Here is a 10,922-nt window from a genome sequence, read left to right as displayed (position 1 = left end):
CACTTCCTTCCGGTCGTCGCTAGCTACGGGCTCGCGCGCCGCCGCCTCCAGAGCTTCGCCGGCGGCAGACGTTCGCGTCGGTTTACGGGCGGTACGGACTCAACCGGACGCCGGTGCCAACGACCGGCCAGCGCGGGCCGCTCCTCCTCGCCATGGGGCCCCTCTCGGCGCGGCTCCTCATGCAGCGGGGGCGTCCCAAGAGCGACCGGCTGGGGAAGATCCGGAGCCTGGAGTAAGAGGCGGGCCGGGGGCCGCCGGGGGGCCGCCGGGCCGGGGCCACACAGCCCACCCCCAGGGCCTGGGTCGCCGGCAGGTCGGGCAGAAAGGCTGGGACTCTTGCCCACTCCCTTCCCGGCCCCGTTATCGCCCTGTCGGCTAGTCGGCGTCTCCAGTCACTCGGGCCAAGCGCCGAGCTCCCGTTAAGAGACGGGCGGGCTGGGCCCGGGGTGGCCTCTCCCCTGAAGGGCGCCCGGGCTGTGGGGGAGAGTTCTGCAGAAAGGGTATTAAGCAGCCTGTCGAGCTAGTTCCTGAGGCCCTGGGCGGCACAAAGGAGCCCCCCTAGAGGATCGGGGAGAGCGTCCTGGAGGGCCAGCTTGTACGCAGTTGTAGTTAAAAGATTTTTAAGAAGGAAAGGCTCTGCGTGCACAAGAATCTCTGCTGAGAAAGCCCTCAGGCACCCAGGACTGCCCCAGGTGTGAGGTGGGAGGCCTGGCTATGACCTGAGCTCTCCCCGTCTGCCCCCAACCAGTTTGTCGGGGCTGAAGCTGCTCTCAGAGCACTTGGACCCCAAGCTCCTGAGCCGCCTGAAGCAGCTGCAAGAGCTGGACCTCTCCAACAACCAGCTGGAGACGCTGCCCGCCAACCTGGGCCTGTCCCACTTGCGTGTCCTCCGCTGCGCCAACAACCAGCTGGGGGACGTCACTGCCTTGTGCCAGTTCCCGCAGCTCGAGGAGCTCAGCCTGGAGGGCAACCCCTTCCTGACCGTAAGTGGGGGCCCCCCACCTGCCTCATACCTAGGGCCAGCCAGCACCCTGTGGGGGTGCTGGAGAGTTGGGGTGACACTGAGCCATTCTCCCTCTCCCCCCAGGTCAGTGACAACCTGAAAGTCTCCTTTCTCCTGCCCAAGCTCCGTAAGGTCAATGGCAAGGATGCTTCCTCCACCTGTTCTCAGGTGGAGAACCTAAATCGGGAGCTGACCAGCAGGGTGAGGGGGCCGGCAGGTATCTCTGGTGTTCGGGAGCACTCGGGGCCCTTGAGCGAGTGATCGAATTGGACATTTGGAGGACCCTGAGCAGGGTTGACAGGGGCTCTCTGCAGGGGACACTGAATGGCACTCATGTCCTATCCTGATATGTTGCTCTGAGCCAGGCCATGGCGCTTGGCCTCTTGCCCATGGAGGTCCTCTCTCAGGGTGTGCGGGCAGGGACCAGCCAGGGAGGCAGAGACACTTTCACAGTGACTGGACCCTGTTATTCAGGGCAGTTTCTCTCATGTGGGCGTGGTTTAGGTTTGTGCATGCTGCCGCCAAGACAGCTGTGGCTCGTGGAGGCTTCTAGGATGTGGTGGAGTCATCTGTGGCCATAAGATTAGAGTCAGGGGTGCCACAGAGGGTCCGAGACATCTGGGGTGGACTGGGCTTGAATCTGGTCCCTCTTGTACCAGGTCACAGCTCACTGGGAGAAATTCAAGGCTGCACTGAGCCCAGAGGAGGCAGAGAAGGCCCAGGCCGACTTTGTGAGGTCTGCTGTCAGGGACGTCCGCTATGGGCCTGAGTCCCTCAGCGAGTTCACCCAGTGGCGGGTATGACCTCACCCTGCTATGCTGGGAGTTGGTTCTCCCCACTCCTCAATGGCTCCCATGCCTTCAGCTGCCCTAGAGGCCTCTGGCCCTGAGGGGTGGTGGAAAGTGGGGTGGGTCAGGGAAGGCAGCTTACTCTGGAAGCCAGGGCTCCCTCTGCCCTGGGCATCTGGAGGGGCCAGGGCCCCTAGGTCCATACCCAGCGTCCTGCTGTCTTGGCCCCACGTAGGTGCGGATGATCTCTGAGGAACTGGTGGCTTCTGGTGGGATCCAGGTGCGGGAGGCAGACATCCCAGAGAGACCTCCAAAAGCCACAGCTGCCCGGGAGCCCAGGGTAAGCGTGGTACCATGGAGCCCACAAGGCCTGCCTTGGCCTTTCCTGCCTAAGGAGACTGTAAGGAAAGGGGGAATGGGGTCCCGGAAACAAGCCCAGGAGATGGCCTCTGATGCCTGAGCTCTTTTGCACTGACCCTGGGCCACGCCTTGTTTTCTCCCCCCATGGGAGGGTGCAGCCCAGCCTATAATGCCGAGGACGCAAGCCCTGGGCAGATGGGCCCGTGGTCCCTAGGCCCTCAGGCCAGCCCTGACCTTCCATAGGCCAAGCCCGCGGCCTTGAAACGGCCGGATGACACCCCACTCAGCCTGTCTCCCAACAAGCGGGTGTGTACCTCTTCCTCGTCGGCCCATGTCGAGGGCTCTGATGGCAGCCAGGTAAGCTAGCAAGGGGGCAGGGAGCAAGGCCTGGGGCAGCTGTGACCCCCCGCTGCCCCCCTCCCCCACAGCCCACCCTGGAGCCCCTGCACTTTCTACAATGTCACAGCAAGAACAACAGCCCTCGGGACCTGGAGACGCAGCTCTGGGCCTGCGCCTTTGAGCCGGCCTGGGAGGAGGGTATGTCTTTGGTGGGCAGGCAGGGCAGGGCAAGACCACGGGGAAGGAGCAGAACGAGCTATCTAGACTGGGCGCCTGGGAATGCTACCTGCAGGGGTCAGGGGCTCAGTGAATGGGGGGCCTGGGAGAGACCGCCTACAAGGTGTTGTAAGGACAGGAAGAAGGAGCTGCAGGGGCAGACTTCACAGAATGTTTTTATTGGGCTGATCCTCAACACAGGGCAGGCGGGGGCCACATCTCAGACAGTGGCCACGTGTGGCGGGGAGGCCGTGTGTGTGATAGACTGCCAGACAGGCATCGTGCTGCACAAGTACAAGGCACCTGGCGAGGTGAGTGCTAGGGCCTGGCTCCTGCACAGCTGGGGGCACAGTGCTAGGGTTGGGGGTCCAGACTCGGCCCCTTGGTGACGCCTGTGCCCCCTGCCCGCATAGGAGTTCTTTTCAGTGGCCTGGACAGCCCTGACTGTGGTCACGCAGGCAGGCCACAAGAAGCGCTGGAGTGTGTTGGCAGCTGCAGGCCTTCGGGGCCTGGTTCGGCTGCTGCACGTGCAAGCTGGCTTCTGTTGTGGGGTCATCCGGGCCCACAAGAAGGCCATCGCCACCCTCTGCTTCAGCCCCACCCACGAGACCCATCTCTTCAGTAAGACCCTCTCCCACACACCTGAGACATTCCCAGCACCCTGTCCTGCGGCCTGACACCTCAGTATGCCCTCCCTGGGATGCCAGGGAGGTCCTGGGGCTGGTGGCCTTCACACCAGGCCGCCAAGGTCCACTCTGGCCATGGTAGAAGCAGCATGGCATTGGAGACAACAGATCAGGCTTCAGATCCTGGCCCCCTTACCCACCCACCAAGTGTGGTAAGCCCGAGAAGGGGTATGTGAGCAGAGGCCTGCAAAAAGATGGCTGCCTGGCACGGGGCGTGGTGAGGTAGGGATGGGTGGCCTATGAGTCTTGGGTCTCCCAGCTGTGGCCCTGCCCTCCTTGGAAGGGCCAGCCTTGCGACCATGGTCTCAGCCTAGGAGGGAGTAGGGCCTCTTCAGAGCCCCTTCCCATTCCCTCCTCAGCCGCCTCCTATGACAAGCGGATCATCCTCTGGGACCTCGGGGTGCCCAACCACGATTACGAATTCCAGGCCAGGTGAGGCCGTGGGGCAGGGCAGGGGGCTGCTAGGGCAGACACCTGGGTGCGTGGCCACATCCTCTCCTCCCCTGCCGACAGCCAGCTGCTCACACTCGATACCACATCCATCCCCCTGCGCCTCTGCCCTGTGGCTTCCTGTCCGGACACCTACTTGCTGGCTGGCTGTGAAGGTGGCTGCTGCTGCTGGGATGTGCGGCTGGACCAGCCGCAGAAGAGGAGGTGAGGCCTCAAAAGCCAAGTCTGGGTGCTAGGCAGCAGCTAGTCCAGATGTCTGACCCCAAGCACATCTGCCGTGGGTGATGCCCAAGCCATGCCCTATTCTAGGCAGCCAGAGGCCATTTTCAGGGGCCTCTTCGTGGGGCTGGCCTGTCCCCACCTCCTCCTCAGGCCCTGTAACTCCCTCTAGTGCTTGCTTGGCTGTGGGACTGGGCTGGGTCAGTTCTTCCAGCTGTGGTCACCTCACCTGGGGAGTGGGGAGGTAGTGCCTGGGCAGACACGAAGCCTGGAAAGGTTTATCTGTACCACCAGAAGGTGGGAGACCATGCTCGGCATGGCATCCCTGCCCTCGTGGGGCCCACAGCCTTCTGGCAGAGGTAGGTGTTTAAAAAAGGTGGCCCATTAAAACCCCATGTATTATAACGTCAAGTATGAAGGAAAGAGAGTTGAGAGAACTGTGAGGTGAGGTGGCTCCTCAGGCTCGCCTTCTCCACGTGAGCCTAGCAAGGGAATTGGGGCAGCAGAGAGAGAAGGTGCAGGCCTAGGGTGGCGGCCTGTGCAAGGGGCGGGAGAGCGGGCTGACCAGGGAGGTTCAGCCCAGCCTGGGAAGCAGAGAGAACAGGATGAGGTGGCAGGGTTGCTTGGAGCAGGGAACACTGGCTCTGGTAAGACTGAATTTTGTCCTCAGCGCCGTGAGTAGTCTGGGAAGAACTTCGGGGGGGGCGGGGGCGGGGGCGGGGGCGGGGGGGGGGGGGTAACGGCAGTGAAGCAGCTGCTCTGTGGAGCCAAGTAACAGAAGCATCGGGCCAGCTGGTGGCTTTTGCCCAGGCAAGTGCCTGTGCCGGCCCATACCCCACCTGAGAGTGAAGCCCCGTGCCCCGTCCCCAGGTCTGTCTGGTCTCCAAGCCTTGGAGAGGAGTCCAAGCCTCAGCTGTGCCTACTTCTCCTCCTCTAGCCAGCTTGGCCAGCTTTTGTGGCTCCAGGCGGCATCTCTAGGACTGTGGGCCACTGCTGGGTGGCCTTTCCAGGCACAACATGACCCCACACACTTCTCCATGTGGGGATGTGCAGCAGCCACTTGCCCAGCATGCACGAGGCAACTGACCACCTCGTCTTCTGCCCCGCAGGGTGTGTGAGGTGGAGTTTGTGTTTTCCGAGGGTGCGGAGGCAGCCGGGCGGAGAGTGGACGGGCTGGCATTTGTGAATGAGGATGTTGTGGGTGAGTAAGCCCCACCCTAGGGGGGAACAGCCTGGCCTCCCGGGAGCCCAGGTAGGCCCTGGTAAGGCCTCTGTGGGCTACTGCTCCCTGGGCTGGGGTTTAGGACCAGGGGCTCCCGAGTGGTCCCTACTGTGCATCAGGAAACATCTAGGGGGCTCCCCACCCAGTTCTCTGTTCTTCCTCCCACAGCCTCCAAGGGGAACAGCCTGGGTACCATCTGCCTGTGGAGCTGGAGCCAGACCTGGGTGGGCCGGGGCAAGCAGTCCACTCTGGCAGTGGTGGTCTTGGCTCGGCTGCAGTGGTCCCCCACCAAGCTGGCCTACTTCTCACTGAGCACCTGTCCTGGTGAGCTCATGCACCTCCCCCCCCAATCCCGCCCCCCACCCCTGGGAGCCCCACCCCACCTTTGACCTCTGTCCATGTTGTCCCAGCAGGTGAGGGGATAGTGCTATGTGGGGACGAAGAGGGCAACGTGTGGGTTTACGATGTCAGGCACATCCTGACCCAGCCGTCTCCACTGCCAGCAGCTCCGCAGGCCCCCACACAGGTAGGCGCCACCTGCCTGCCCTCTCCCACTGCTGGGACCGTGTGTGGGACATCAGAGCCCAGCTCTCCTTTCTTCTCGCCACCCCAGATTCTTAAGTGGCCCCAACCCTGGGCGCTGGGCCAGATGGTGACCAAGACCATGGTGAACACGGTGATGGCCAACCCCACCTTTACCTACCTCACCGCCCTAACGGACTCCAATATCGTGGCCATCTGGAAGAGACAGTAGCCAGAGTGGGGTTCCTGCCTCTGCGGCAGAGCACCAGGGACATGACTTAACTTATTCAGCTTTGGGGCTAAGGACGAGGATCTTTTCATCAGTGAATATATTTTATTAATAAACTCTCTGCTGTCTGAGGGAAGGCTGGAGAGCTGTTTGTGGCTCCCCTGGTGTTCCTACCTTGAGCTCTGAACAGACTCCTAAAGCACTGCCACCCCCACCCTCCCAGGCTCTGGGTTGTTGGTCTAGGAGTCGGGGCCCCAGGGCCTGTCCGCTGTGAAACTGTGAGCAGGTCCACTGCTTCCCACAGCCAGGTCTTTATTAGGAAGGTAAAACACTCCATGTACAGGACACACCAACTCTGGGGGGAGGGGCTCAACAAGATGTCCCTGAAGCCAAGGAAGCTGCTTGCCTCTACTGGAAGCTCGGAGAAGGTTCCAGCGCAGGGTAGGAACCAGACAAACGAGACTCCTCCAGCCCACTATTCGATGCCTTCTTGCTTATCTTTAATAGCCACCTGAGTGGAGAGGGAGGGGGCAGCTGCTTAGTGGGAAAGCAGCCCCAGTGACCTGAGGTCTGCCCGGGGCCCTGCTCAGTGCTTAGTGAAATGGAAGCCCTTTGGTCAACGCTGCTGCCCACACACCTGGGACCCGTTGTGCCCGGCTGTGAGGTGAAGCGTGCATGCCATGCTCTGCCCTGGGCCCGTGGGGGATTCTCTGGAGCAGCTCAGCAACCCCAGGGCCTTCTGAGCACACCCCACCCATCTGCCTGAGAAGCTGTGGATCTTTCCCACTTGACACCCAAGTCAGACTTTGAGGCCCTCTGCGTGGACAGGTGGGACCATCCCCTTTCGGCCTCAACTGTGGGACCCTACCCTGCCTGGGATGAGCTGCCCTATGTACAGATACCTGGAAGCAGCCAGGCCTTAACCAGAGAAGGCTTGGGAGAGCAGTCCCAAGGAGACCCTGGAGCACTCAGTACAGTTTCCACCCATGCCTGCAGATAGCAGGCCCCCGACCTCAACTCTGTTAAAACCCCTTAGTCCGAGCTTGCTCAAGGCTGTAGTGGCATTGCTGCTCGGTCACCACCTGCCCCCACCCCACAATAAATCTGGAAACTACCCAGGGGTTGTTGGTGTGGGCATCAGAACAGCTCTGGCCATACTGGCTGGCATGCAAACACCCCTCGCCGCCCGGCTCCTCACCCGGAATCGCTCTTCCAGCAGGGACAGCTCGCTGATGAGGTCTGTGATGGCGTTGGTGAAGGCCTCCTGGGGGCTGTAGTCTGGTGTGGTCTGCACTCGAATGATGATCTTATGCTCCAGGGGGTGGGGGACTTTGTAGCCAGCAAACAGCACCTGGGGGTCCTTCAGCAGCTGTCTGAGATCAGGAAATGGGCAGTGTGACATGGGGGCTGGGCCTAGCACCTGGGACCACCAGGCCTCTAACCAAGGAGCCTTCCCACTGGCTTGAGGCCTAGAAGCGAGGGGGGTGGGGCAGGGAGGAGATGGCTGACTCCAGCTGCTTTCCTGCTCTTGATTTCCCAAAGATATCTCCAAGTAAAACATCTGGAAGATCTGCCTCGTGAGGACACCTCCCTCCTCCCCCAACCCCTACATCCATGAGGATCCAGGACCCCAGCTGGTAAAGAGGATTTCCAGCAAACTTCCCTCAGGGGAAGTCGGGGGCCTACAACAGCACCAAAGAGCCCTCCCCAGGCAGCCAGTGCTCAGTAACCAGAACACAAAGTGCTGCTCCTGGCCCAGTAAGAGCGTCTAGCACAGCAGGAAAGGCTCAGTGCTTAGTGAAATGGAAGCCCTTTGGTCAATGCTGCTGCCCACACACCTGAGACCCGTTGTGCCTGGCTGTGAGGTGAAGCGTGCATGCCATGCTCTGCCCTGGGCCCGTGGGGGATTCTCTGGAGCAGCTCAGTCAGCAGCAGGCACCAAGAGGGAGGGCTCTTGCACAGGTGGGGACATGCCTCCCAGAGTAGGGGAGCAGAAGGGCCTGGGAGCAGCACCGGCATGGCTCAGGGTGGGGCCAGCCAGACTGGAGAGAGCCAGCCCCACCTCCAACTTTCAGCCCAGAGGTGAGGTGGGCTCCTGCCCGTGGTCTCAAACACATGAACCTCGGAAAGACCTAGATTCACCCATGGTGCTTATCTGACAAAAGCCCTTGAGCCCAAACAGCAACCACATCACTGACCACTTACCTGGCCAGGACCTCGCTGATGTACTTACACACCTGCTAACCAACATGAGCATCGGATAATCACAGAGCCTCTCCCCCACCTTCTCCCCTCATTCTAATAAGTTCCAATCTCTGGCAAGTCGGCCTAGGTTTCTCTGGCTTTGCCACACGTTCACTTCCTTTCATCAGATAAATGAACCAGTACAGAAATATAGCTGTGGGAACAGATCCAGGGCAGCAGCATTTTGGGGAAAACGTACTGAAACGTGTGAATTGCCAGAGCAAGCACCCAGACCTTCCGGCAGCTCAGAGAGACTTCGGGAAATCTGGGACGTGTGCTTTGCCTCAAAGAGCCCCATTAAACATTGCCCGAGAGCCTCTGACTTGGAACTTACGATTTGATGATGTTTCCTAGTGTGTGGTCTTCTTTGTTGATGGTAAACAAACAGGCATTGGGTACCTTGGTGTCCTTGTTAATGGTAATCCTGGGAAAAGGTGATAGCAACAGATGGGAAACGGGGCTCTCCTCCTCCCCCAAGGATAAATCCTGCCCTTTAACTCAGGCTTAAGTCCCACTTCCACCTCGAAGCCTTCCTCCATCTCTTCATCCATAAAGACCTCTGACTCAGAGCAGCAGAGTGGCTGTGCCCCGATTCTGCGGGACCCTCACCTACTCTGGATTGCTCCTTGGCACCAGTGACATCTTAGGGTGGATCATTCTTTCCCGCAGGGGGTGGTCTTGTACATTGTAGGATATGAGCAGTATCCCTGGTCTCTATTCACTAGCTGCCAGCAGCAGCCCCTATGTGACGAAAGTGTCTGCAGATGTTGCCAAAAGTCCCCATGGGGAGCAAAATAGCCCCTAGTTGCCAAGCACTGTTCCCAAGGGAGACGAAGTGGTTGGCAAGGGCTAGACATAGAGCCCCGCACACCAGGCTGTTAAGAGAAGGAAAAGCCGACGTTTAAGACAGTCTTTTGTGTGCTGAGCCCTGGCCTAAGCACTTCCCGTAAATCACCTCGTGAAGCTCCCCTTAGAGAAAATCCTGTGACTTAACAGAGCAAGAAGCCCATTTTCCAGATGAGGAAAGCAGACCTCAGGCAGGCTAAGCCACCTGCCCAAAGACATGGAGACGTTAAGTGGGGGAGCCAGGAGCCAAGCCCAGGCTGAGAGACAGCAAGACTACACCGCCTGCACCCCGCGGGCAAAAAGCCGCTGAAGGTTCTCCAGAGGCCAACGAAGCCGGGACGAGAGCCTGAGAGCCTGAGAGCCAGCCCCCCGCTGCAGCCGCAGGAGGCGGCGGCCAGGCACACGAGCGAGGGGGCTGCCGGATCCCGGCGGGAAGCACTCTGGCGCCACGCAAACCGCCACTCCCCGAGGGCCGGGGCAGTCCCTCGGCTCTCTGAGCTTCAGTTTCCGCATCTGCGGAAGGGGGTGGTCGCCACCGCCCGGCAGGGCTGGCTCGAATTTGGCGGACACAGAGGCTTCCGTCTCCCGCTACTGGACGGGCCGAGAAGCCCCAGGGTCCGCCAGCGACCCCAGGCTCGCCCCCGCCAGCTCCACTTACTTCTTTTCGCCCTCGAAGAGCAAGAACGACTCAAACGCGGGAGGGGCGTTCATCCTAGCGCCGCACTCGCAGCCGAAGTCGCAGAGCCGCCCCCGACGCCGGCAGGACCCTCTACGACACCACCTCTTCCGGGTTAGCGGCTGCTTCCGGGTTACGGCACCCCGTGGGGAGGCCGGCCGCTTGCCCCCTAGAGGCCCGGGGGATGTAGCGCAGGCGAGAGGGGCCCGGGAGGACCGAGGCGCTGGTGGCTCTGCGCATGCGTGAGGCGTTGGCGGCCCCAAGGGCCGCGCTGGGGCTGCTCCGAGCGCGCTGAGCCGGCCTCTCTCGGCTCCCCTGCGCGCCCCCCCAAGATCCTTCTTTGCAAATGTGCTTGGAGGGCCCAGCGCGAGGCCCTCGAGTGGAGAATGGAGCCAGGGCGCAGTGGGGCCGGCAGGAGGCGTCCTAGGACCAGAAGGCCGCCGGCCGCGACCCACGCCTTCCCCCGCGTGGTCGCCCCTTTGCGGAGCGGGCTTGGGGCCCGATGAGCTGCTTGCCAGGCAGACGGCGGGTGAGGGCTGGGGCCAGGCAGGTGACCCGGCAGCGGAGGCGGTTGGCGGGCCAAGAGGAGTGTGTTGGCACTGGTTGCTATTTTGCAGACCGCAGTTCTGTGCATGGACCCCACCTGCGCTGTTTGAGGCAAGGAGCTGGGTCCCCGTCGGCTCCAGTAGCCGCAGCATCTGAGGAGCCGCCGGGGACCTGCCCAGGAAATCAGGAGCCTCCATTTCCTGGGAAGGGCTATTCCTTGCTCAAGCTTGGGCCCTGGGGTGAGGAGGTGCCATTGGCCAGAGGCCCACACCAGCCTGGACTCTCCGGCCCACGGGGGTGGGGAGGGGGCTTTAACTGGTGAGGAACAGAAGGCAGTGAGGGGATGATGCACAGGGGCATAGCCGCGACCCTTCTGGGCCATCCGGGCAAAGCCGGGATGCTACTTGGCTGGCTGGGGGTGGAGAGAAGGGGTATAGTTTTTACCCCAAAGGGGCCTCACTCCCGCCTGACAGAACCTAGAGGTGTGGGGGTACATGAGCCATGGGGACACTGCCAGGCCATGCTTCACTGTCACCCCTACAGGCTGCAGCAGCCACCCCATCCAGGACCCTCCTG

At 61.4% G+C, this 10,922-nt stretch overlaps 2 protein-coding genes across 5 annotated transcripts; one reads left to right on the top strand and one right to left on the bottom strand.

Moving 5' to 3' along the window:
• The first annotated feature begins 6 nt into the window (after nt 1–6).
• Nucleotides 7–6,165, top strand: LRWD1 (leucine rich repeats and WD repeat domain containing 1). Of its 4 annotated transcripts, none has more exons than XM_041749168.1 (15): nt 7–232; nt 749–983; nt 1,088–1,204; nt 1,663–1,800; nt 2,027–2,131; nt 2,395–2,508; nt 2,580–2,688; nt 2,908–3,017; nt 3,120–3,327; nt 3,752–3,824; nt 3,906–4,046; nt 5,171–5,262; nt 5,452–5,607; nt 5,697–5,809; nt 5,897–6,165. In XM_041749168.1, the coding sequence occupies exons 1-15, from the start codon at nt 153–155 to the stop codon at nt 6,035–6,037; spliced, it is 1,932 nt and encodes a 643-aa protein (XP_041605102.1). In that variant the 5' UTR covers nt 7–152; the 3' UTR covers nt 6,038–6,165. The 4 variants fall into 4 exon arrangements, with proteins under 4 accessions (XP_041605102.1, XP_041605101.1, XP_041605103.1 ...); XM_041749167.1 differs by having other exon boundaries at nt 5,694–5,809; XM_041749169.1 differs by lacking the exon at nt 1,663–1,800 and having other exon boundaries at nt 5,694–5,809.
• Nucleotides 6,166–6,329: 164 nt separating this feature from the next.
• On the bottom strand, nt 6,330–9,938 carry POLR2J (RNA polymerase II subunit J). Its single transcript, XM_041749171.1, has 4 exons — nt 9,783–9,938; nt 8,613–8,702; nt 7,233–7,407; nt 6,330–6,545 (listed from the first exon to the last, which is right to left on the bottom strand). Exons 1-4 carry the CDS (start codon nt 9,833–9,835, stop codon nt 6,510–6,512), a joined length of 354 nt encoding a protein of 117 aa, XP_041605105.1. The 5' UTR covers nt 9,836–9,938; the 3' UTR covers nt 6,330–6,509.
• Nucleotides 9,939–10,922: the final 984 nt, after the last annotated feature.

The sequence above is a fragment of the Vulpes lagopus genome, chromosome 3 (assembly GCF_018345385.1).
Source record: "Vulpes lagopus strain Blue_001 chromosome 3, ASM1834538v1, whole genome shotgun sequence".
Classification (NCBI taxonomy): domain Eukaryota; kingdom Metazoa; phylum Chordata; class Mammalia; order Carnivora; family Canidae; genus Vulpes; species Vulpes lagopus.
Note: the sequence above shows the minus strand (reverse complement) of the source record. Positions and strands in the feature narration are given on the sequence as shown.